This window comes from Cyphomyrmex costatus, unplaced genomic scaffold (genome assembly GCF_001594065.2).
Source record: "Cyphomyrmex costatus isolate MS0001 unplaced genomic scaffold, Ccosl1.0 scaffold189, whole genome shotgun sequence".
In the NCBI taxonomy this organism is placed as follows: Eukaryota; Metazoa; Arthropoda; class Insecta; order Hymenoptera; family Formicidae; genus Cyphomyrmex; species Cyphomyrmex costatus.
Genome location: NW_017275921.1, coordinates 770297 through 797682, shown reverse-complemented (window position 1 = coordinate 797682; position 27386 = coordinate 770297). Strand labels below are relative to the sequence as shown.

At 30.3% G+C, this 27386-nt stretch overlaps 3 protein-coding genes across 6 annotated transcripts; 2 read left to right on the top strand and 1 right to left on the bottom strand.

Moving 5' to 3' along the window:
- Window positions 1-7218: 7218 nt before the first annotated feature.
- Window positions 7219-11194, bottom strand: Uxs (UDP-xylose synthase). The gene is made up of 5 exons (XM_018537967.1): window positions 10922-11194; window positions 8464-9063; window positions 8250-8363; window positions 7842-8162; window positions 7219-7761 (listed from the first exon to the last, which is right to left on the bottom strand). Exons 1-5 carry the CDS (start codon window positions 10980-10982, stop codon window positions 7493-7495), a joined length of 1365 nt encoding a protein of 454 aa, XP_018393469.1. The 5' UTR covers window positions 10983-11194; the 3' UTR covers window positions 7219-7492.
- A 1180-nt stretch (window positions 11195-12374) lies between these two features.
- Window positions 12375-22887, top strand: LOC108772472 (tripeptidyl-peptidase 2). 4 transcript variants are annotated; one of them, XM_018538002.1, is made up of 20 exons: window positions 12375-12538; window positions 13216-13344; window positions 13667-13834; window positions 14654-14814; window positions 14920-15083; window positions 15168-15500; window positions 15677-15946; window positions 16055-16366; window positions 16511-16667; window positions 16755-16942; window positions 17038-17192; window positions 17295-17512; window positions 17589-17823; window positions 18094-18344; window positions 19609-19620; window positions 20521-20747; window positions 20896-20907; window positions 21309-21763; window positions 22219-22434; window positions 22627-22887. In XM_018538002.1, exons 1-19 carry the CDS (start codon window positions 12377-12379, stop codon window positions 22426-22428), a joined length of 3819 nt encoding a protein of 1272 aa, XP_018393504.1. In that variant the 5' UTR covers window positions 12375-12376; the 3' UTR covers window positions 22429-22434; window positions 22627-22887. The 4 variants fall into 4 exon arrangements, with proteins under 4 accessions (XP_018393504.1, XP_018393505.1, XP_018393506.1 ...); XM_018538003.1 differs by lacking the exon at window positions 19609-19620 and having other exon boundaries at window positions 12377-12538; XM_018538004.1 differs by lacking the exon at window positions 20896-20907 and having other exon boundaries at window positions 12377-12538.
- Window positions 22888-24301: 1414 nt separating this feature from the next.
- LOC108772476 (uncharacterized) lies at window positions 24302-25738 on the top strand. The gene is made up of 5 exons (XM_018538009.1): window positions 24302-24508; window positions 24610-24848; window positions 25048-25209; window positions 25413-25478; window positions 25568-25738. Exons 1-5 carry the CDS (start codon window positions 24382-24384, stop codon window positions 25736-25738), a joined length of 765 nt encoding a protein of 254 aa, XP_018393511.1. The 5' UTR covers window positions 24302-24381.
- The last annotated feature ends 1648 nt before the right edge of the window (window positions 25739-27386 follow it).

The window sequence follows — 27386 nt, the reverse complement described above, 5'->3', positions numbered from 1 at the left end:
CGAACTCGAACGACGGCGGCAGCGGCGGCGGCGGCGGCGGCGGGCGTCTTTTCGTCCTCCCGTCGCGCGATGTGGAATTCGATCCGGTGAAATTCGGACGCGCGGATCGGCGACTCGGAGAGAGTCGGAAACGAATTCGCACAGATGCACGTGGCGGTGAGATGACGCGATACTGTCGCGGCGTACAAATCGACTCTCCGCGACACAACCTCACTATGCGACGGTCGCAACCAAACTGAAGCGGACTGAAGACCGAAGTTTGCCGCTATAGGTTGATGCGCCGCCGGCCGCGCTGCCACTACTACTAGTATTACTTCGAACCGAACTCGTCCCTGGAAACAGCTGCTCCTCCCTCCTCCTCTGCCCTCGTGTGAAGGAAAACTGTGCGACGATCACAGACTCACCGCGCGGTCCTACGGCGTCGAGTAAAATGGCACATCTTTCCTACCACGAGAAAACCGCGACGCGACGCCTTCTCTCACGAAATCGCAGTGTCCTGGCGGGTGGCCGACGAACATCTCGACGTTGATTTATCAGCGCGGAAGAGAAATCGCCCGCGCGACGACGCGCGCATACGCAGGCGACGAGTGGCGAACGCTCGGAAATTTCACGATAAAATAGAAACTTTTCGTTATCCGCTTTTCCGGATTTGCCACGTAAATCCGGGAACATGGGAAGAACGATTTTGTTGAAATAGCTAAAAATTTAGCTAGATGTATCGCAGTTGAAAAATTTTTGTTAAATTTAACACATTTTTTTTACACGTCCCAAACGGTCCATTCAAATTTCCGTGTTGATTTAGTACAAGATGAATATGCGAAAAGGTTCGGTAAATATTATGGTGGAAAATTAATGCAAGAAACGTAATATTGACTCAATCTGTAAACCTTCATGTTTCTTCGTTTAATTCAATCTTTATAATATGTTAAAATAACACACACTTTTTATTTCTTTTTTTTAGAATTTACATTTTAAAAGGTTATTATATCTATTGTTACGTATTAATTTATTCATAAATGGTGTTTAATACTAATTAAGGAATGTCAAATATCAACTTGACACAAACACGAAATGTTTTTTACTGCGTACAGAAAATATAATTTTGTTAAACTGTCAAAAATAATAATGCTCGAGCCGATTATTAGAACAATAAAATTGTGGCGTTACTTTATTACGCTCAAGTTATCCGATTATTTTCAGATTATTTCTACTTAGCTGACTTTTTAGATGTTTCAGCAGAATCCTTCTTTTCGCGTTGGATCTCGCTGCAATTCCGGATTGAGAACAACTTCCGAAGGTTGGCCCTGTTTTCTCACTTACTGCTCGACGTTGTAGTTTGAAAGTAAACGATCGGCGTGAAGATGGTTGTGATTCGTTTTTATGACTCTCGAATGCGTTCGATATACGATAGCAGAATGCTATAGTAGGTTTGTTCGTATTGCTTGCACTTTTTGCATTTAAAATGCAAAATGTGCGTTTTCTTCCTCTCCAGCATCCTAATATATACTTACCTCATTTTTAGTGCAAAAATTTTTGAAAATTTCAAATAACACAAGTAAACCTTGCTTTCCCTGAACGGAAAGATGATTCTACTAAAATATAAAAAACAAATTAGACACAGATCTGAAAATAATTTTATTGAATTGTCAAGTTAATCATGTAGAACGTTTAAGAGCGTCAATGACAATGTTGTTGCTGCAAAAAGTTTTAACATTTTATTCTTCAGTTTAAGAGTTCTATACAATTATTTTGATGAGCAAAACAAAATTATTTTCACATCTTTATTTAACTAAATTTTTTAATATTTCAACCAAACCATTTTCCTTATCAGATATCGAATTCAAAAACTTATGAAAGAAAAAATTACTTTATAACTATTTCGTGCCAAACGCAACGTGCAAAGCTATAGTTTGTTTGATGCTTGTTTTGTAGCATTCTTTGATTAGTTAAATCTTTTTTATTAAACAATCAAATGCTTCGAAATATTTATTAAGATAACTGCATCTTATGTATGTATAAATATATTAGACATAGACAAATATAAATAACTTTAAACTATAAGATAGCTTGTTTACAAAACAACTTGTTTACAAAATGGCGTAAATTTTCTTTATGGTATTTAATTAATTTTAAAAATGAAATAAAAATTATTTTAATTAAAAATAAAAATTACTGAGATACAAAGATAGGACAATTTTTTTATTGCAATTAATGTGTATACGACGTTATATTATCTTAATTTGTATTGTTTGAAATTTTCCCTTGAAATATTTCCATTTAAAATGAAATATATATATTCAAACGTTGTAGAAAAAAAGTAAACATATTGTGTACGTAAAGTGCACAAGCCACAAGAATAGACCTATAATTATTTACTAATAATGTACGCGTGCAATTGTTCGCAAACAATTTATTTCTGTAGTCGGAGTTCTCTTCACACTACTTTTAGAACTATAGTCTCGTTATTGCATCGATATAAATGCGTCAGAATTTTTTATTGATAATTCCCGGCTTATTATTCTGTACTGATTCCAGAAAATTGCTATTAATGCTAGAATCTCGAGGATCACGCACGCGATGTCAAATGGTGTCACTCTCGGTGTCACTCGTTCCGATGCGGCAAAAGAATCGCGATGACGCGGATGCATCGCGGCATCCGGATATTCTTAGATCGCGAAAACGCAACTATATAAAGCCGCGACAAGGAGCGAGCCGGGCAAAACAAATTGCGTCTCGAGAATGAGAATTATTCCCCGCAACGCGCATCAATAATCGTAAAGCGCGGGGCACGGAATTTCCCCGTAAATTTCCGCTTCACGCAAAATAACGATGGTGACCATATCAAAGTCACGAGCGCGGCCATAAAGCTTTTAGCGAGAATTAGTATCGAAAACGGCTGCACGTACGCGACTCGACGGTAAAATATCTCCCGTGCATATTCCAACACGCCGGGTGTTTCGATCGCGAGGGCGGGCGCGGTAAGGGCGAGAGGGAGTGCTTTTATTGCTCGGCTTTTATTAACTGACGGCGCTACGTGTCCGTCTTCCTATTACTTACGCTCGCATGTCGTAAACCCACCTGCGCCATGACGAAGCCACTTTGCGCCCCGATATATCGCTGGGTCATGGACGCGCTTTTAACCCTTCACCCTCCTTTTAAACTCTCTTACGTCTTTAAAGGCGACCTTTATCGCGCGCGCGTTTATTGGACCGCCGGAACTTCGGCGCAACTACGCCGGTGATCTCCGGCGTGATCGAAATTTGTGAGAAATTCTTGTTCACGGGTCCCTCCGAAGCTTGACCTGACTCTTCCGAACCCTGCATTTTGGGTTCAGAGATAAGCCAAAGTTCCAAGGAAACGCCCTGCGAATATCGGCTTTTGCATCATGCCGAAGGCATGTTCGAAGAATGCCAACGATCGCCGTAAAGCCACGATAATGCCGATCATGGTGTTGTAATGTGTGTATACAGGATCACTTTTAAAAAAATATGCTTTTTAAATATAAGCGCGTTACATAATTATTGACTATTTTATTATAATTTAATAGTAATTAATTACTTATATAATAATAAAATATATAGTAATACTAGAACGATATAATATTTTATTATACGTTATTATTGTAACAAATTAATTATCCTGTAATTATTATTAATAGTTTTATAATGTGAGAATATGTAAATGTGAAACATTATGCCCCAAATATGCCTTGATGTTAATTCATGCATTAAGGTATTTATACACACTGTTACTTTCTAAAACTTTTAAAATTATACTTATATGTGTGTCAATCTATTTCTATAGTTGTAGTTTCAAAGTAAACAACATTCATTTTAACACGTAAGCGTTTAGAAAATAGTAAACTAAATTTTTAAGTCAAATTTAAACTTTAAATGTTAATCTAAATGAGATCGATTTAAATAAGCGGGTGCATGCTTTTCTTTCACATTCTGAGAATTATCGCGAAGATCAAGAATGGATAAAAAAAAAAACGGACTTGATCTGAAGAAGCATCAGCATCGTAAGTTTCGCGAAATCAATCACCTTCGCTTGTTAATATACGCCAATTAATCAATAAATGGCAGTGCGAATCCCGCTTGTCGACGTCTGTCAGATATCCAGGAAGTCGTTTATCCGTCTTATGTAACGCATTGCGGACAAATTAACCTTTGCAATACACCCGGAGAGCATTTTTATCAGTGGGGTGTTTATTTTATCGAGCTAAAATCAATGAAGTGTCAAGAGCACGCATGCCACACCGCATGCTTTCCCGTCAACCCGTTGTTGCTTCTCCTTGGCTTCGTCTCCGAGGCGTAATTGCAGTCCCATATAGTTTATGCACGAATATACAACTCGACACCTGTTCACGTACATAGGAACGATTCCGGAACGTGTGTCTATCATGAGAAAGTTACGCGCTTGAACTTTACTATTTACGCGTGAATGTACATATAGAGACACGTGCCAATCTCATTATCGTGAGTCTCTTTAATGTGCTTTAATGGTGCACGAGAGAAGGGATACTTTCATCACGATGCGATCATTATTACTACTACTCAACAAAGGATCACCTGTTCCACCCTAGTAGTATTTAAAATTCATCTTGCACAAGTTAATTGCATCCGAGATTGCGAACGCAGAAAGCGCGAAAGATCACGATTGATCGCGATCTTCTGAGCTTATGATGTAAGAAGTAGGTAAGGTCTTCTTACATCTCTCATGACTGAGGCAAACAATCTGCGATTGATTCATAGATGTAATCATGAAGATCAGGTGTTGAAAAACAAAAAAGAACTTAAAGTAAGTTTTACTTACATACATAAGACATAAGGCCGGAGTACAGACCTTTGCAAACGTATAATGTATAAATAAAGCATAAGAAAATCAACCAACGAGAGTCTTTTGTTTCATGAAAAGAAAAGAAATGAAAAGCTTTGATTAGTTGACTTTTTCATGAAGGGTTAAATAAATTGTGAATAAGTAGTGGAATAAGAATTTGACAAATTTAGACAAATTTCTAATATAGTGAACAAATTTGATTACTGCGCATCCTTGAAATTTTTTCACTCGGCCTTTTCATATCATGCATGGACGTGAATTAAGAATAGATTGCACATTCCTAAGAAATTGTCACTATTAGTCTAGAAAGAATGATGTAACTTGAATCATATCACTCTTTCTCTCTAATTTAAAGTATCGAGTTGAAGAAAGATTCTGATAGAATTGAAAAAAGGTGATGATAATACATGCTTTTTTCTAATAGAGCATAGATGTTAAACCAAGGAAAATACAGTCTGTACCTATTATTATACATCTATAAATTGATTTTTTCTTTTTTTTTTTTTAAATACGTGATCTTGTATTGTTCACGTGCTCCTCGCAATTCGATGTAATACTCGTATGCCGTTGTAATAATTAGATCATCAATCGTCATCATCACCTTTAGGGCGGCACTTTCGTTTGAGCCAATCGAGTTGCCGTATATCCCGGATGCGATCATTATCGTTAAGAATAACCGAGCTTGCTTCTCTTTCTCTCTCTCTCTCTCTCTCTCTTTCTTTCTCTTTTCCGTTTATTCCTCTTTTCACCTTCCGTTCGTCTTTTTCTGAAGAGCTAAGACGACCGACCACGCGCGCCCTGTCATGGCCCACGCGACATTTATTACGACTAATCGACCCTTCAAATAATCACTCTAAGCGACACAGACAATTTTCCCATTTGGAATTTCATCCGTCTTGGACCGCATTGCCTTGAAAATGATTATGTATACTTAACGAAATTATATTGTTTAATCGGAAAAAAATCAGAAAGATTTGCCTTATAAGAAAAAAAGTAGAAGAGCGGTTTGATTAAAATTTATTTTCTAAAATTATGTTGTTGCCATTTCGAAAAATGGATATAAAATTTCGATATAATTGATTTACATAAAATGTAATTAATTTTAAATGGATTTCAAGAATTTGATTCGATATATGCCTATCAAAATTGCCTATCAGTACAGAATTCGTTTACCTACAGCTTCATCATTTATTAAATAAACAATTCATGCTCAAATCCAAATATACGAGCTCATAGCTGAGCTTCTATCTGAATTATAGTATCGTAGTTTGAATAACGGTAGCTCGACATACTCGATTCCAGTTTTCCGAACATCGGCTCTTATTATTGGTTATCGGAACTGACAAGTATAAGTATTGATAGAAAGAAGTAGTGAACCTCTATTATTCGAATCATTCGAAATATATTGGAACTGTTTATTTTCCTGACAAATTCAGATAAACGGAGAGTTCCTACATGTATTTTAATTATATACATATTGAGTATTGTTCATATTTAGGATAAATATCATTATATTTTTGCAATTTTTGATACAAAGACATTTTTATACTTGCTTTTTATATTTGCTTAGCTATTTACATCACATTTATTTCGCATATAAATTTTATTTTTACACTTGTAGGAAAAAAATTTACCGCGATAAATATTACATAAATTTTTAATAATGACAATATAAGAATTAATTACATCATACAAGTTATGATGTAAATAATTATATTATCTTAAAAGTATTTTCTGCTCTACACTTATATATAAAATATAAAATTACTTTCTCGCTTATACGTTGTTATTACAGTCTCACAGTTTATAATCACACTATCTATATCTTATATATTATGTAACTATAATATAAATTACAAATTAGAAACTATTTTGTCGGCATTAGATACTATCCATTTCAATTGTATTGTACAAGAGTTCACGAATATTTATTACAGCTATAATTGAATAACTTAATATTCTTTGAAGTTTTATTGCAAATATATATCAGTAATATCACTATTACGAATATAATAAATGAATCAAAATCAAACGATATTTTTTCCTAACTACATACATAAATATTCTATCTGAGCGAATTACTTTACGTCCAAGCTAATATACGCGATTGATAGTATATGTATAAAAGAAAACAATGTCTACTTATTCACCAGCACCATTTCTCAGTTCGGCTTTTATAAAAATATATTATAAACAGTCAAATAAAATATAACAATCTCTCTTTAAAATCAATACTTTTGACAAATAGATGCACAAGGCTAATAAAACAAAAATAAAGATAAAAAGACATAAATTATATTTAGATATGTAAAATCAATATATCTTAAAATATACATTTAGAATTGAAAACAATAAAAAGAAAGAGAGCTATGGGAGTCATGGAAAAAGGAACAAAAATATATTTTAAATTATTGCTTCTACAAAGAACGTGACATATGTACCTGATTGGAAGAAATTCGTGAAGAGAGATTATTTACTTAAATGATTGGATGCTGTATGTGTGTATATGTATATGTATTGATTGAATATATAAATTATGGAAAATTTAAATTGGACGGGGATTTTTTGGCACATACTGGTCCATAGCTTAATGGCACTTTCACGCCACTTCTGAAAGTGGATACATTAATCGTATCACATTACACTTGAATTTCTAGAGTTGTTCTACAATATCGTGATCGTTTTTGTAAGAAGATTGTTTAAAACTGTTTTTTTGAGAGTGTTTTGTCCTTTGTAATTCCTTTGCGAAATACACTATAGTTTTTTTCAAGCCTTCAGCCAAAGGAACCTTAGGTTCCCAATTTAAATATTTTTTAGCTCTACTAATGTCCGGTCTTCTTCTCTGCGGGTCATCCTCAACCGCCGCGAGTTCGACTATTTCACTGGTAGCACCCACCAAACTCTTTATTATACGCGCAAATTCTGAAGAAAATTAAAGAATGTTCAATAAATATTACCAAACAAATATTGGAAAAAACGTAACATAATAAGATAACTCTTACTTTCAATAGTCTGCTCCTCAGGATTTCCAATATTTACAGGAAGTGTATAATTAGATGCCATTAAAGCTACCAATCCATCCACCAGATCAGAAACGTATTGAAACGATCGTGTCTGTTTTCCACTGCCATATATTGTGATCGATTCATTTTGTAAAGCCTGGATAATAAAATTTGACACGACACGACCATCATTCATATGCATTCTCGGACCGAAGGTGTTGAAAATTCGTGCGACTCGAACCGAGACGCCTTCGTGTCTCATATAAGCGTAGCTCAATGTCTCGGCAACTCGTTTTCCCTCGTCATAGCATGCCCGCGGACCTATATTTCAAGTATGCCAACCGTTATAGTATCTACTATAATTTAAAGAAAAAGAAGAAATTATATTTATATCATACAGAATCTTACCGATGGGATTAACGTGACCCCAATAAGTTTCTGCTTGCGGGTGTTCGTTAGGATCCCCGTACACTTCCGACGTGCTCGCGATTAATACTCGTGCACCGACTCGTTTTGCGAGTCCTAAAATATCGTTAATTACAATAAACTAATAAGGTTATTTTGAATATCTTCTCAATTCATATCTTCAATTTTCAAATTTAGCTCCGTACGATTAACTCACCAAGCATATTTATAGTGCCTAAGGTATTTGTCTTGATCGTTTTCACAGGATTCAGCATATAGTGCGGCGGACTGGCCGGGCTAGCGAGATGATAGATTTCGTCGACTTCTAAATACAATGGCCTTACGATATCGTGATGCACCAGCTCGAAGTTCTCGTGACCGACCCAGTGCTCCACGTTCCGCTTCCTGCCGGTGAAGAAATTGTCGACGACTATTACCTCGTGCCCGGCGAGCATCAGACGATCCACCAGATGGGAACCAACGAAACCCGCACCGCCAGTCACCAGAATTCGTTTCCGATTTTTATAATTTAGGAATTTCACCGTTGGAAAGTCCTTAGCCACTCCGTTCTTAATTGCTGCCTCCAGATGCTGGAGTTTACCCTCCAGCTCACGGATTCGAATTTTCGCCTCTTCGATGTCCCTGATGTCCCCGTCAGACGGCTCATCCTCGACATCGCGAATCTTTTGCGTCGCAACTTTGGCGAATTCGTTTTTGTCTAAATTAGCTTTATTTACGCCGAGCACGGCGCGTGGTCGACCGCGATTAAAAGATCGTTCCTCTTCCGTAGTCACCAGAGTTTTGTAAAAACCTAAGACTGTTACAAATATAGAAAACGACATTATTAATCTAAGATTAAATATGTTTTTTATGCATTATTAATTTTCAATTATATAATAATTACGATAATAAAAACAAAAACTAATACGAAAAGTAAAAACAAAAAAAGTTAAAAACGAAAAGTTTTATGACTCCAAAAATAAATCAAATACAAGTACGTCTATATATATGAGTTTCCGTGATTGTTGTTATATAAATTACATTTCACAATCGTAACAAGTGAAGTAATTGTAAATTTATGCAAGATTTTTCAGCGAAATTTTCAAATTGATAAATCAATCAACTTTTTGTTTCTTTGTAAAATTTTACTCTTTCATCTAACGTATATCGTTACAAATGGCAGTCTATGGATCTCGGGTAACCGCAGCGGTTAATGCTCAAAAGATTTGCCTGCTCTACTACAAATTGCCTTATTATATTCTCCAACTCTCGTTCGGCATTCGATGGTGCTCGACGTGAACAGTCAAATGTTACATAATTACATAAATTATACGCTGCATACATTCGCGCTCCGAGAAAGCTATTCGATCGTCATTTATAGAGGCGTGTAAAAATAATTTTGCCCCGCTCCAAAAGTGTGCGTATGTAATTATTTGTGTACAAAAATCGATTTAAAAAAAGACATGAGAAAGGAATCGTACTAGATACGAATTCTTAGAATTAGAAAAAGACAAAGTGTAAGTTAAACCTGATCAAAGCTGAAAGAAATCCAATTGGCCCTCACATCGTTAATTGGCCAATTTAACATAAAATTTCTGATTGATATACTAGAGAAACTGTCCAAGCCGATCTAAGTGAATGTGTACTATCGGAATGTGAATTAACGGAAATCTCCTATTAGAGTTAATTTATAATAGTAAAAATAAACAATGGAGAAAAATAATTTGGATCCTGTTTGCTATACTCTATTTTTTTCTAACTCGTAGGACTAGAAAAAGATAAGAAACGAGTTTTATCAATCTAATCTACTTGATAGAAACATGGTCATACGCGAGATTAAAATTAATCCGTATTGATAGAAATAAACGATAAAGAAAAAAATTATAGTAAAGAAATAAAAATGTCTCATATGGAATAATTTACATTTACCTTTTTCTGATTGTAAAAATAAAAACTAAGAAAAAATAAAATGAAATTCATATTTAGCTCATTTCTTTTTTGTTTTCTTTTCTAAATCGATTCCACATACAACAATATATATATATGCACATTTTTGGGGCAAAAAAATTATTTTTGCATACAGGCAGCCAATTTTTTATTAATTTCTAATCGAAACAGTATTCGTTAACATTGAAGCGAAAAAATATAAGCCATTCTAATGGAATGCCTTATATTTCCTCCTTTTTGCTCCTCATTTTAATGGAAAATCATTCTCGTAACAATTTGTTGTAACCTTCAGACAACTTCCAACCGTATGTTCTATTTTTCGGAGTTAAGGTCGAGTTTTACGCACAACAGATAAACGCACGACGGGCATATTAAAATACTTTGCTATTCTTATAACGCAGTATCGTCGATTTCTAGTATTTTAAATTTAAACGATAGTAGAGTGCTGATGGAATCGTAAAATTATCGTTATGTAAACGTACCACATGACATAAATGAAAAAAAGAACGATTACTCTGAAATAATGTTGACAAATAAATGACAACAATGTGAAAGGAAGGAAAGAAAAGGAACTTGAAGAATCGCTTGATGAATTCGCGAAACTACAGAGAAGCGAACGAGATCAAACGAGATCGCGTGGTGCACCAGCCGTAAATAAATCGCGTTGCTCGTGACGCAAAAGAGTCGGAGTATATTCTTGGCTCCCATAACCTATCCAGAAAACTCACCCAGCAGAGCGCAAATTGCAAAGATCGCAACTTGCTTCATCTTCCGTTGCGTGATAACCATGCTTTAAATTTGCACATGACTCGTTTTAAATCGCGCTTACGTCACTCTCGACGGACAATTGCGTGCTCCCGCGTGACACGGGAAACACGCGTTCGAGGAGTCGAGTCCAGTACGTGCACTATATACGTATTATTGAATTATTCGAAAAGGATTCCGACGGGAATTATTCGATTGCTCTCTAGATTTCTGTCCTTCTAGGGAAAACGGAATAACTCCGATCGGAATCCATTCCGAGCAGCTTTCACGTAATACGTGTCCAGTTTAATTACTAATTCAAAATATAACACACGGAGCGAGGGAACATAACCTCCACGGCACACGAACACCAACGGACACCGACTGAAACGTGTGTTTCATCCACTGCATCCACAAACTTCTATATATAAGCATAAAAGTCTGTAGAGAGAGAGTTCGATCGCTCCGAGATACACCTGCACGCGACGTGCTTATAATTATATTGACGCAGCGTGTTTGGAGGTACAAGTGTCGCCATCTGGACAGAGATATTCAAAAATTTGCACTTCGGTTGTATTGTGATATTTATCCTTTGTCGGTAATGTAGGATTTTAGTTCAATGCATGATTTTCAACCTCGTTTTTAATATACTATAATAACTAATGCATTATTCAGTACAAAAATTAAACTGTGGAATAACTTTTAAATATACTTATAAAAGTTTTAACATCGAATTTTTTTGCTATCAAGTCGGATTTTCCTTTTTATTTTTTACAGATTTATCTGTCAGAATTAATTACCATAAAAAATTGACTTTGCCTTCAAATGTACGTAATTATTATTTTGTTACTTTATTTTGTTGTTATTATTTTATAGTGATAGTAGTGTAATAATTTTATATTTCAATTATTATAATTAGTTTATAATATTTATATTATCCTGACGATTGATTTATATATACACATATACTTATATATCGATATTATTGTGTATGAGCATAAATATGTAGATATTCTACATACATATTATATTGTAAAGTTGTAAATAAATTTCAGTTATAAAGTTGTATTATTGTTGTCACACACGACTCCAGTTATCCATGCAATTGAAAACTAGGAAAAATACATCTTTACGACAATAATATGTATGATATATTATCGAGTAGCATATTTAAACATAAAGCATCCATGATCCACATAACAAAATTAACATAAAATTACTAGCCGTTTTCAACGGTACGAATCAACACGGGCCAATCATCCGCATATCATCCGCTGTTTACCTAACCTATCTTCAAAAACTGACGTGATCTCAACTGGCGCGCACGCAGGCGCAGAACCAATTCTTCGATTGATATATAAGGCTATACGACAGTACGAGTACAAAGGAAACATCTCGGGTGGTTTTCCTGCAGTCACGGTGGCAGTGATATTTGAAACATGGCAGACGTCATCGATTGTAACTTTCCTGTTTGGGGCCTGCTGCCTAAAAAAGAGACAGGTGTCACTCAGTTTCTTACCAAGTATCCAGAATACGATGGACGAAATGTTGTCATTGCGATCTTGGACTCGGGAGTGGATCCCGGAGCCCCGGGTATGCAGGTGAGAACCGAGGGTGAATTCATGGACATTGGTTAGTTGGTCGACACGCCTCTCATAAGGGTGTTAATTTCTTTCGCCTGAGTACCGCCTTTTCTTCAAAACGCGAGTGCAGAATTTTGGAGTAAATTGTGTCTCGACGGGTAGCATTTTTGGTGCTCCTTTCTTATTTTTTTTTTTTTTTGTCCAAGATATTTCCCGCATTTCGTGAACTATCTCCATCGAAAAATAAAAGTCATGCTGTTCGTTTACTTTTGTCTGATATGACGATATGATCGCATTGTCATGTTATGAAAAGATCCTATCGTGCGACAGAAAATCGTTGTGTGAATTTTGTTATGTCGATGACAATCTGATAATCGCGGCTGAGTTTTCTCATAGTAAATTCAAATTTATATAGCTATTCTTGCATACCACAATTTTTATCAGTATATTTGATTAATAATAATTTTTTAAAAGTTGTATTATTTTTTTTCTAATAAAATTTTTATTCTTTTATGCATCTCTACTATATTCTCAAAAGTGTAATAATCTTTAATTATTAAAATACTATTACAGTTCTATAAATCTCACATTATTAAATCTTCAATAAAATTTGAATAAAATTAGAATAATTCTTTAATAAAAACTTTAGTTAAAATAAACATTGTTATCTATAAATCAATGCATATGGGATTTAGGTGACTTCAGATGGAAAACCTAAAATTATTGAGAGATTTGACTGTAGCGGAGCAGGGGATGTAGATACTAGCAAAGTTGTTCAAGCACCAGATGGATTTATAACTGGCCTGACTGGTCGTAAATTAAAGGTGTGTATACAGTACATTGTTACTGTTTTATTATTTAAAAAAGATATTGTATTATATATGAAATTATACTATATATATTTTATATTTATAATCTAATATTATTACTTTAGAATTTTAAATTGCTAGTTACAAAAGTATAAAAGTAAGCACAACAGTAAAATTCATTAAATTATTATACAAAATACATTAGCTATATAATATAACAGAACACAAATATATTTAAATATTATATTATTTGTAATTGTAGATAAAATAAAACAGATGTTTATTATAACAACTCACATATATTAATTGTAATATTTGATTATTATTTATTATTTAGGTTCCATCTAATTGGAATAACCCTAGTGGAGAATATCATATCGGTTTAAAGAATCTGTATTCATTATATCCTACTAAACTAAAGGAAAGAGTAGTGGCAGAACGCAAGAAGCGTCTTTGGGATGAAGGACATAAAGCTGCACTTGCAGAAGCTTCCAGACAATTACAGGTATAATATTTTTAATTAAAATATGTTAATACTTTAGTTTCCAAAATAGATTATAATTTGCTTCATTCTTTTATATACTTAAACTTTTAAACTCTTGTATGTGAAATTTTTTATTGAATTCAATGTTATTAATTATCCATCTCATTCTGTTTAAAAATTTTCAACGTCAAGTTGTTATTTTGTCTTTAATGCATATATATCATTACAATATTATTGAAATGTCGCGAGAATTGGAAATCAATAGAAATATCTCTGAATAGTATTATAATTAGAATATTAGTCCATGTGATCCAAAGATAGGAATGCATGTCAAACCATGCAATTAAATGAGGCCGCTATTTCACAACATGTCACAGTGATCCGTATCTAATGCTATATTTGTATTTGGCAGATTGATCTATTGTAAAGTCATTGATTCTATTATATAATATCTATTTAAGCAAAGCCTATTATATGAATGATACATAGATGTGTAACATTTTTATTAACTTTATATCATTTTTATACCATGTAATTTAAATGTAAAAAATTTGTTAAAGAGAGAGAGGGAGAGAGAGAGAGAGAGAGAGAGAGAGAGAGAGAGAGAGAGAGAGATAATTGAAAATGTATTTTATATGTTGAATTAAGTTATCGTAATATTAATAATAAACAGAAGTTTTTTTGCATCATTATTAAAATATGTATTATCCCGTTTATGTGTTATTTATGAAGTAAACTTATATGAATTCGTTTCTAAAATGAAAAATTAATAACGTATTTATGTATATAAATTTACTTTATAAATATTAATTATATAATATTCTTAAATATAATTTGCAGGAATTTGAGAATAAAAATCCTCAATTATCAACTTTGGAGGAAAGACTGCAAAAAGAAGAATATGAAGCTCGAGTTGAAGTACTGAATATTATTGAAAAAAAGTATTGCGATGTAGGACCTACTTACGATTGCGTTGTTTTTCACGATGGTAACATTTGGAGGTAATATAAATATACACATACCTAATTATTTAAAATTTAAATTACTTTATATTTATTCGTTTGATTTGATGTTTTATTTGTTTGATTTGATCTTTTCTATAACAGAACATGTATTGATACTTCTGAAGTGGGTAACTTGGAATCTGGCGTTTTTCTTGGTGAATATTCTATCACGAGAGATTTTGCTCCTCTTACACAAGAAGATCAGTTAAATATTAGTATTAATATTCATGATGAAGGCAATACATTAGAAATTGTCAGTTTATGTTGTAAGTATGACAAAAATGTTATGTTAAATTTTTATGAAGTTAAATGTTGATTTTTCTATTACTTTTAATTAAATTATATTACAGCGAGTCATGGGACACATGTTGCATCGATTGCAGCTGCATATTTTCCTGATAATCCAGAATTGAATGGAGTAGCACCAGGAGCCCAAATTATTTCGCTAACTGTCGGTGATGGACGTATTGGTACAATGGAAACTGGAACCTCTGTTGTACGGGCAATGATTCATATAATGCAACGTAAAGAGAAGATTCATGTTATAAACATGAGTTATGGTGAACATGCTCATTGGTCAAATACAGGTAGAATAGGAGAATTAATGAATGAAGTTATCGATGAATATGGTGTAACATGGGTTGCATCTGCTGGTAATCTGGGTCCAGCTTTGTGTACTATTGGTAAATATAATATAAAATTCATTATTCTCTCTTCACACATATTCTGTTACATCAGCTTCTTAACATTTAATTTTATTATCACATTTATATTAATATTACAAACACAAAATATACTTAGATAATTTTTATTGCGCTATGTGTCTTGATCTTATATCTAATAATAAAAATATATATAGGAACTCCTCCAGACATCAGTTCAAACAGTATTATTAGTGTTGGTGCTTATGTATCACCTGATATGATGGTAGCTGAATATTCTTTAAGAGAAAAGATGCCAGGCATGCCATATACTTGGTCCTCCCGTGGTCCAATGATAGATGGAGGTGCTGGTGTAACAGTATGTGCACCAGGAGGTGCCATTACCAGCGTTCCAAATTTTACTCTTAGAAAAAGTCAACTTATGAATGGTACAAGTATGGCAAGTCCACATGTTACTGGAGCAGTTGGTATGTATCGAAATTTTTATATATATATATATATATTATATATATTTATGACATATTAAATTTCGATGTGATTATAAGAATATTTATGCTATACTTTTTTATTTTTAGCGGTTCTTATATCAGGTCTTCTTGCCAAGGGTTGTTTATACTCTCCTTATAGTATAAAAAGGGCGCTTGAAAATACTGCTCTTTATGTACCCAATTTAGATCCATTTGCACAAGGCTCAGGCCTATTACAAGTCGAACGTGCATTTGATAATCTCATTTCATGTTGTGATGCACCCGAAAGAGATGTACGCTTTGCTATCAATTGCGGCGTTAATAATTCTAAAGGCATTCATATGAGAGCAGGTGTCATTGATCGTGCAAAGGATTATGCAATTACAGTCGAACCAGTATTTATAAATAGCGAAAATATAGGTAACATAGTACATAACAATTTTCTGTAATTGTTCTTTATTTATTTTTGTTATCACGATATCAGATTTCTCTAAAATGAATAATATAAAATAATATTTTAATAAAATAATATTTTTGTACAAATAAATTTACGTTATTTTATAGATCCAGCACGCAAAATAGATTTTAATCTGAAGCTAACATTGGTATGTGATGCTTCCTGGGTCCAATTTCCGACACATCTTGATTTGATGCATATGTCTCGTGCTTTTGCTATTAGAGTTGAAGCTACTAATTTACCAGAAGGTGTTCATGCTACTAGGTAAAAATTATTTTAAATTGCATTATTATATCAATCATATAGTTTAAAGTTATTGCAATTATAAGTTTACGTTCATATAATTTTTAGTGTACGAGCGTATGACGTAACTAATATCGCGAAAGGACCAATATTTCAAATTCCGGTAACTGTTGTCCAACCATTGACAATATCGAAGACTGCACTTCTTCCAGACTTAACATACACAAATGTATTATTTAAACCTAATACAATTCAGCGTCATTTTATTCTTGTTCCAGAAGATGCTACTTGGGCAGGTAATATATCAAAGATTATCTTGTTATAAAGAATTATTTAATATAATTTAGATAATATTATATACATTATATTTTATTTTTTATATTTGAATCAGTTCTTAGATTAAAAAGCACAGAAAAGGATAAGACTGGTAGATTTGTGATGCACGCTATTCAATTAAAACCTCGTTTAGCCTGTAAAACTCTTGAAGTTAACAGAATAATAAGTGTTACATCTCAATCGGAAACTGTTCAACCATTTGCTGTTCAGGTATAAAATATTTATGTTTAAATATGTATAAACATATTCTTAAAAGATTCAATTTGTAATCGTTTAGTTTATTACATCTCTATATGCAAATAATTTTTTTAGGGTGGATTAATTTTGGAAGTAGTTATTGCAAAATATTGGGCAAATCTTGGCGATATGTTTGTTGATTATTGTATAGAATTTCATGGAATTCATATGATTAACGGTAATCTTACAATGCTATCTGGAGATGGCATAAATCGTCTTGAATTACGCAGCTCTCTTAGAAACGAAGAAGTTGTACCCAACATTTCTCTGAAAACATCTGTTCAAGTTTTAAAGTATGTTTGATCTGAGATCTGCATCTTATTTCTATACTAATGTTTACGAAATATATTTTATTATGTAACATTATAGGCCTAATGAATCGAAAATTGCTCCTTTACGAGCACGTGATATTATTCCACCATCACGACAAATATATGAGTTACAACTAATGTACACATTCCACTCGGCAAAATCAACTGAGATCACACCAAATGCTGCACTGCTCAGTGATTTGTTGTATGAAAGCGAGTATGAAAGCCAAATGTGGATGATTTACGACAGTAATAAACAATTGATAAGTTGTGGAGATGCATATCCATCTAAAGTGAGTTTTTTACTTTAATGCTTAAAGTAGATATATAATGAAATATTATATTGGATTTGTCGTTATAGAAGTACATTTTTATGTATTTTAATATATGACATATACAATAATATTTCTTTAATGATAAAAATATATTTACGATTGTATTTTCACAATAATGATATAACAATTTATAAGATAGGATCTAATATTTTTAGATAAGATCTAAATGTGGAACTTGGCCTAGTACAATTTCATTTAACATACGAAAATAATATTAATTTATTACAGTATACAATTCATAAATTAGAAAAGGGAGACTACACTTTGAAAATGCATATACGTCATGAGAAAAAGGATTTGTTGGAAAGATTGACAGACATGCCGTTACTATTGAGTCAAAAGCTTAATACACCAATTAATTTGGACATTTATGCCAATCAATCTCAAGCGATTATTGGTGGAAAAAAAATGGTTGCTGCATGTATTCCACCTGGCCATATTCTTCCTCTGTATATTGCTCCACTGTCTAATGAAAGCAAGTAAGTGTTTACATTTATATCTATATATGTAATATATTTTTCCTAGTATTTGTATTATAGATATACGTAAATTAATATAGTTTAACATATCTAAATTTGCTCTGATCATGATAGATGTAGCTAAGTATTTAATAATTATTTGCATAAGACTAATCTGCAACTATGAAAGTTTTCTATAAAGAAAATTTTATAATTGGGACCAAAAAATTTCCAAAATATTTATTTAAGGTTTCTAATTGCAACATTTTATTATTAAAAAAAATACTATAAGTTAGTTGATTATTTTATACGCTTATACCTTTAAGTTAAATATTAAAATTTTTTGTATATTTAGTACACTTTTTACATTGTATACACATCATATACTTTTGCATATATTTCATATATTAAAAGTAAATTATTAATGTATTCTCAATATATCACCTTTATCGCACACTTGTTTCACATGTTAATCAATTATATGCTTAAAATATAAAAAATACTCTGAAATATTCTATCAATACAAAATTTGGTATTTTCGTAAATAAAAATATATTTTGTATATAAACTCGTAATGATTTTACGATTTGAAAATATCTATCATATTATAGTAATATACTTGAATGTATGATTTTTACTTGGTTACCAACTGTTTTGTTTTTATTTGATTATTAAGTTAAATATATGCGAATTAAAATATTTATATGAAGATTTTTTTGAACAAAAATACATTTTAAGCATACGCAATTTGTGTACATATAAACCGTTTATAAAAATATTATAAATCGATATTTTATATATATGTAAGATGTTTCTAAATTGATGTCATAAAATTTACACACATTTTCTTTGACAATTTGGTACCGTTTTTTCTTAGTAAAAAATTTATTAGAATTCTTTTATACAATTCTTTATTTTTTAAAATTAAATATCTTACATTTAATATTGATTTTTGTATTAAAATTTTATTAAAACAAAATTTTCTTACATTTGTGTAAGTAATACAATTTTTATATTCCGGTTCTTTTTGGAATTAAATTCCTATAAAGTTTTTTTATTTGCAACTGTTTATAAATCAAATTATAAATTTAAAAAATTGTGAACACATGCACACACATACACGCGTGAGCGCGTTTTCGCTAAGAAATCATCGATGCTAAATTGATTATAAAATATATACATATATGTAAATTTTATGACATTTATTTAGAGATATTTGATAATGTAATATATTATTTAGTGCTAAAATGCTATTAAGATCTTTTTTTTTTATCTTACATTGCAGCACTGAAAACAAGTGAGTTTATGATACAATTTTATACATACTTTGCATTTGAAAGCTTTAAATAAAATCAAGAACTTTTTTTTTGCTGTTCAGTTATATGACAACATATTTTTAAATGCATGCTTATGTCTGTCTTTAATCAAGATATTGCATACAAGATACACAATATCAAAATATTGCTTATTTCAAGAAAAGGTATATTCAAAAAAAGCAAATTTACATAGGCAAATTTTTATTTCTCTTTTTATTCTTTTCTAGTTGAAACAAATACATCAACATATATCAGATAAGTAATGTATGTCAATTTTGATCTATGTTTATTCAAACAATACAAATAAATCAAATTTATATAGTATTAAATAAAATTTGCCTACGTATATATATATTAAAAAACTACTGCTTTTACTACTATTTCCAATTAATTTGACGTTACTGTTCTTCAAAAATGTTGCAAATATTAAAAATTTCTTCATAGAGATTTCATATCTATATTTATATAGTCATTTTTTCAAATTTTATTGTCCAACTTTTATTACTTATAAATATTTATTTTTCAAGAAATTATTTGAGTGTTTACATATACAAATTACGCTTTTATATGCTAATGTAATATATTAGTACGTTTGATATGAATGGAGTATATTATTTCTCTGCGCGCGCGAGATTATATTCTGTTATATATAAAATATTTATTTTTCATATATAGATATATACATATATATATATATATTATTACCACTATTACTGCCGCTCTTCTTACAGTATTTAATCTATTTTCCTGTTCTATTTAGCTTCAGCATGTAATACATATAACAAAAATAAAATAGCAAAAAAACTGCTGTATTTATTATTAAAATATAAAATTTTAATAACTTGATATACATTAAATATTTTTCTTTTCTTTTTGCAAAGAGTATCCAAATACGCTACCCCTGGTAGTTATCTTCAAGGAACATTGACTTTCTGTAAAGATGATATTGGAAAGAAGGTGGATAGTCATGTATTTAAATACATCATATCTGATCCTAACAAGAAAAATGTCAGCTCTACTACTAAATCTGAGAAAGAGAAAACTACAAAGTGGGATGAATACCAGGAAGCAATAAGAGATTTAAAATGCAATTACCTTGCCAAATTTGGTAATCTAACATTTAGATATTGTAATGTTTAGATATACATTAGATGTAAATTTTGAGAATAATTTAGTGTTATTTAGTATTATCATATTTATATAGTATTATCATATATTTTTTTATCTTTTTTTCCGGTTTATATTCCATCAATTAGCACCATCAATAAGTAAGTTGGGTTGAATTTAAAATGTGAACATTTATGTATTTTTCTCCATAATGTGAATATATTATTTCCTTTTATATCCATATAAGATACATGTGTACTTTTGAGCATGTAATTACAATTGTTGCATTTATCTGACTTTATACAAATATTTATATGTCAAATATGTATCCCATAATTAGTTTTTATCCTTTTACTATATTTAATAAAACAAACTATTTACATTAACAGCATACATAGTTTGTTTGAGAACACTGATATTTGTTATCACATAATATAACAAATCTAACATGAATATCTACATGTGTACAAACGTGGCCTTTAATATATATGACATTTATCATATACATTAATTGAAAATTTATTTTTACGATACTAATGAATTCTGTTTTTATTTGTAACAGAACCTGGTGATCACACTAATACGTTGTACGGAGAATTGAAGGGTGCCTTCTCAGATCATTTACCTGTCCACACTGCCATGTTAATATCGTTGGATTCTTCGGAGGCACGGCGACATGTACCACAGAATGATCTTTCAGAAAACGCTATTGCGTTTGCCAATCAAATAATAACAGTTGCTGACTCTGTGATCACTAATATTGATCAAGATAAGTTATTAGCATATTATGGATTGAAAAACGATCAGCGTCCTGATGCGGCTAAAATAAAAGTTACTATGGATAAGCAAAAGAATAGTTTGATTGAAGGATTAGTGAGAAAAGGCTGTGCATTGGCGCGGTTGTATGTACATGGAACAAAAACTGGAGAGGGAGATGGATCTTTTGAACATTTACTTGAAAGTGTTACACATCATTGGCAAGAAGTACAGAAATTCGCTGAACCTACTGACAATAAGGTAAAAATAATATTATCATTATTATGTTTAAAGCTATTTTTTTGTAATGCACAAGAATAATATATATTATCCCTATAAAAGGGATTAATTTTTAAAGGGATAGGTAAAAATTTTTATGTTTTGTTAAAATTTTACAAAACATAAACATAACAGCATAACAAAGATTAGAAAAATAAAATTTAGTGAATATTTTTTATTAGTAAAAAGGGACATTTATTGATAAAAAAAATTAATTTTTACTTCTCCTTTTGAAAGAATGTAACTCCTCTGAAAGGTATATAAGAGTATATGTTTATATAAAAACTTTCCTTAATTTTCGACAAAGAATTGTCTATAATTTTTTGACGCTTATATATAGGATATACCTTATATACATATTTCTATTCGAATAAATATTAGATAATTAATAAGTGCATTAAAATGATAAATAAGATTTATTTCTATATCTTTTTTAGGTCATTATTTTATCTTTATGGCATGCACACATCAATAATCATTATGGACGTTATTTGAAATTATTAACACGCTATTATGAAGAAAAACCACTAAAAGAAATTGATGAAAAATGCATTGAAATTGCAAAGCTTCTGGGATGGGAACATTGGTCACGTCTTCTTACTACAAGTATACCAACACGTTATCCAGCTACATATAGATCATTCTGATCACTGGTGGGTACTGTTTATTTTAATCTTAAATTAAAAAATATATATAACATTAAACTTTATAAATTATAAATAGTATTTTTTTTATCAGTACATGTTCAATATACCTGTATGATTACCTGTTTGATTAAAACTTGAAGAAAGTTTAATTGGACGTTTCCTATGCTATGTAATACAAAACATGTATATTGCTTTCAGATTTAATAAGTCCAATGTGCGAATATATGATATAGAAGATTTATGAAAACAATTTCCAACACATCTTTATAATAACAGTGACAAACACAGTGACAAAAGGACAAAACGTTTATTTGAAACAGAAGTCAAGTGTAATATACATTTAGAAAAAAAAAAGAAAAAAATTAGTTTATTCATAATAAACTAATGATTTAGAAGACTAACTACAGTGCTGAACTGACTTAAAATAAATCATATTCGTATACACGCATATGATTTGCTTAATAAAAACTAATAAATTTTTATTAAAAATAGAAAATAAATTTGATGAAAATTTTACAAAAAATAAATATGAGAATGGTAAATGTTTTATTCGCGAAAATGAATATGTTGTTAATATTATAAAAGAAAAATTGACAATAAGGCTTTAATTTAAATAAGTACTTAATTTGAAAAAAATTCTATGTTTTTGATATTGCATTTTATGTCAATTTAGAAATTTAAATGTTTTACTAACATTGTGTTATATCAGTTTCTACATTATTATAACGTAATGTATCTTATTTGACTTTTATCGTATTTTTATTTTTACAGTAAATTATGACTACGTTCCGTTATTCGAATACTGGAAAGGTATTGTTATATCATAGATTTTCAGTACGTACAATTATAACCCAGCTCATAATGTGCAGTGAATAATAGAACGTACTCTATATGTAAATATATAAATATGTTTTTTGTTTTTGTATTCGTGGAATATACTTCTACTTTTGTGTTATCTTGGGCATATACAACTTATATAATATAACTAATCATGAATATATTATTAGTTTCATAATTGTGAAGTCATATGTTATTTACACGTGTAGCACAGACACTTTTATATCTTATAAAAAATATAATATCAAGGAATATGTATACATTCGCACGTGCGTAGAATTTCATATATTCTTTTTAAATGCTAAAGAATTATTCATAGGAACAATACGTTTTTTTTATAAAAAAAAAAATAAAATGGTGAAATTTATATCACTTTAAAGAAAAATCATTTTGGAATAATCGATCACTAAAATCAATATATATATCACTGCATCAAGAAACGTCATTATAAAGAGAAAATTAATGAATAAAATGTGTTTTGTTATCAAGTAATAATAATTAGTATTTAATAAATATTGAATTATATTTCTCTTGCTCTCATTCATTCTCGTATTAAATAAGTTGGAAATATTTTCTGGATAAAAATAGATTGTAAAGTACGATAGATTAAAAAAGTTGTATTGCTTTTCTCAATTGTGCAATTATTTAAACAACAAAACCATTTAAAAAGTTATTTTTAGTTGTCAATTATTATTTTAATTTTTATTTTCCTTCCCCAAAATGGTTTTCCAACTTATCAAGGCGAGCCATAGTAAACTAATTTCGTTATATATTACAAGTATTTTAAAATTATATTATATATACATAACATGAACTATAGTATAGATTTTCGGCACTAGCAGTATATCGAAACTTAATAACTTAAATCGATCGATTCAATTGCTTTAATGAATCATATAATTTGTATTTAATGAATGCAGCTATTTTTCATACAATTGTTTTCCATAATATACCACATGATACAATTATAACCCAACTATCATACAAAATTTTGGCATCCAAAATGTCTTGACATATATATACATCAAACCTTTTTTAGAAAAGACATAAATATGAATCATGAAAAGATGTATTTGGTAACAAAATTAATAAGTAATAAGAAACATATGGAATAATATGACTTTACCACCACTATTTAGCTGCCACTTTCCGTCACACATGAAAAACTGTTTTAATAACGAAGTAGATATATTATGGTATCAACCTGAATTTACACAAAGCCGTTATCCACCAGGGCAAAAACGTAATTATATTTTGTTATTTATATCAAATTGAAAATATCTGTACACACATACATCATAGTATCAATAACATTTATTTTTTGATGTACTGAATAATCCCCAGTAAGTGAAGCCTGTACTCTTATATGTTTACTTGTGGCTGTACGAATATCAAGAGGAAATGTATCAATTTGTGATATAGAAAACTGTTCGAGATTAAATATTATTGTGGCAGAGGCGATAATAGAAGGTAACGCTATTCATGCGTGGCTTATTAAGAAAAGGCTTATATCACATCCGTATTTGAATACCGAAGATGCTTTAAAGCATGGAGGCAAAAGCTTAAACATATTAAAAGAATGGGTATGATAGGAATATTTAAAATTAATTATATTCTAATACATATATATATATATATATATGTACACGCGTGTAAGTTTATTAATATTTAATTAAATATTATTGATTTATTATTCAACTGTATTTCTGAACAAATTGAAGAAATTTTGTGAATATATACATCTTACACTTGAATAATATATACATAATAACTTTGTCACAGAAGTTCAATATTTTTCATGAGGAGATAGAAACAAGCCTATATAAAAATATAAACATATTTTTACATGAATGGTACAAAAATCCAAAATGTCATACTTTGTTTATGCTGCTTATTACATGCGGACGTACAATATTATTTATATTTCAAGAAACTACTAGTAAGGTAAGCACTTGCAGCTAGAATCAATAGAAATCGATTTATATGGTAATCTTAATTATATATCCGTATTTTTTTAGTTGGTGATCGTCTAAATAAATAATCACATATAGCATGTTTTTTGTTTTAAACTAGATTTACCTTCTAAAATGTTAACACATACAATTAATAATCATCCTGTATAAATAAGACCTAAGTTTTATTCATAGGTCACGTTGTTCGATTCGCATAGTCACACTACCGATAACTCAAATCATGGATTGGTCATAGCTCAGGTAAGTAAATTTGAGACTTTCATGAATACTAAAGAATATAATATATAAAAATATTGTTTCTTTTAATAATTGAAAAAAATGTGATACAGACGACTATTGATAGATTGGAATCATTATGCAATTGGTATATTCAGGATGTACTAAAGAATTGTTACAATATACACGCTAATAAATACGAACTAGCTTTCTTATATTCTTATACACAATGCAATGGCCATAATAGAACTTTATGCGAATGTAAAAAATCTTGTAAAATGTAATCATTTTTGTAACTAAATACTGATATATTTTATTAATAATTATATTTCTTGCCGATTCTAAACTTATAAACAATAAAAATAAATTTTTTTTCTACTTATTAATAAGTAATACAGACACAAAATATAATTGTGGACTTTTAGCAGAACTTTTTATTTGTAATATTCATTTAAACACAGAGATAATATACACAAAATGTGGTGTATATTTATTCAGCAGTTTATTTAAACAGACATACTGAATAGATTAAGATTAATATATTTATTTACATTATGTACAATTTACTTTCTGTTTCTTCTAAGGCTGTTAAAACAATTTATTGTCTGTACAATGCTGACTACTATTGGAAAATTTATTCTCGGATATAAATTTCCTTACATTTGAATAATATATATAGTATATTCCTTTTTTAAAGAGTTTAGCATTGTGCAAACGTATATCCCTGGCGATATGTAACTACATACAATAATCAGTTTATATTGTTTTATATATTTGTTGAGATCTTCTTCGTCTATATTTCACATTATATTTGTAAAATATAATCAAAAACGCGTGGATGAGACAATTTTATTTCAAAGTTTTCGTCTCATAGTTTTATAATATATATATGTATATGTATATAAATGTATATGTACACATATATATAATATGTAGCTGCAATATTTGTATTTCCTAACAATTTTTCCAATTTACGATAATAAATGGATTTTTTACATTGTCTTTATAATTTCCACATGTTTTGTGTGGATAAAAATCTAAATATATTGTTGCGCTAAATTTTTATAGAATGTAGTTACAAGGGATAATGTCTAACATACAAAATGCCTACGATAAACTTGTTAAGAGAATCAAATCTGTAAAGAATATCACAAATGACTTTTTTATGTAACAATTCCATGAATGAACTTATACCGCATAATAGAAAATTAAAACTATTATATTAAGTTTATAAAAAAATTATATTTTGTCTCTAGAACAATATTATATAAAGTTTCATAAGTATATAGTATATAAGTAATCTTTTTTTCTAATATGTATATGAGAAATAAATTTCTCTTTATCTTCTCATCATTATAACCCGATTGAATATAAAAAAATAAATAGAATGATGCCGAAATAGTATAATGTCTAAAATACAGATTTCTTTCTCTTTTATGTTTTTATATACATTGTAAGTGTCGCGTAATAGAGTATCGTAGAATTTATTTAATAACAATTTTTTCAACAACGCAATTTCTAGAAATTACTATCTACAGGAACGTATGGACTAATTTCTCTTCCAATTTTGCTTCCGATACATTATTTTAAAAGAACGTCGAGTTTTTTTAATTGCTTGCAAATACTACCGATGGTAGTTGAGCATCTTTCTGTTATATTCCCACATGTAAATAAACATCTCACACATATTACTTTTGTACAATATGATCAATTTCAAGGCAATGCTTTTTTTCTTTTTGACGGTAAAGCAAAAGTTACAATTAAATTATTGTACAAATACCTATGTGGTTAGTAGATTTCACACAACTTGAACTTAATAAATAAGTAAATAACTATTATTTTTTTTAAGCAAACACTCAAAAGACTTCTCTCTTTACATATTTTAGTAAATAAAATTGTATCTACTGAAGCGATATATTGCAAATTGTTGAG

Bases quoted from the DNA above. Each gene is read 5' to 3' on its own strand.
- Uxs (XM_018537967.1), bottom strand. From the start codon at position 10,982: ATGGTTATCACGCAACGGAAGATGAAGCAAGTTGCGATCTTTGCAATT. The intron at 9,064-10,921 runs GTGAGTTTTCTG...TATTTGTAACAG, and splicing joins TGCAATTTGCGCTCTGCTGG to TCTTAGGTTTTTACAAAACT. The intron at 8,364-8,463 runs GTGAGTTAATCG...ACGATATTTTAG, and splicing joins AGGCACTATAAATATGCTTG to GACTCGCAAAACGAGTCGGT.
- LOC108772476 (XM_018538009.1), top strand. From the start codon at position 24,382: ATGACTTTACCACCACTATTTAGCTGCCACTTTCCGTCACACATGAAA. The intron at 24,509-24,609 runs GTAATTATATTT...AATAATCCCCAG, and splicing joins TTATCCACCAGGGCAAAAAC to TAAGTGAAGCCTGTACTCTT. The intron at 24,849-25,047 runs GTATGATAGGAA...ACTTTGTCACAG, and splicing joins TAAACATATTAAAAGAATGG to AAGTTCAATATTTTTCATGA.
- LOC108772472 (XM_018538002.1), top strand. From the start codon at position 12,377: ATGGCAGACGTCATCGATTGTAACTTTCCTGTTTGGGGCCTGCTGCCT. The intron at 15,501-15,676 runs GTAAATATAATA...AAATATATATAG, and splicing joins TCCAGCTTTGTGTACTATTG to GAACTCCTCCAGACATCAGT. The intron at 17,193-17,294 runs GTATAAAATATT...TAATTTTTTTAG, and splicing joins TTCAACCATTTGCTGTTCAG to GGTGGATTAATTTTGGAAGT.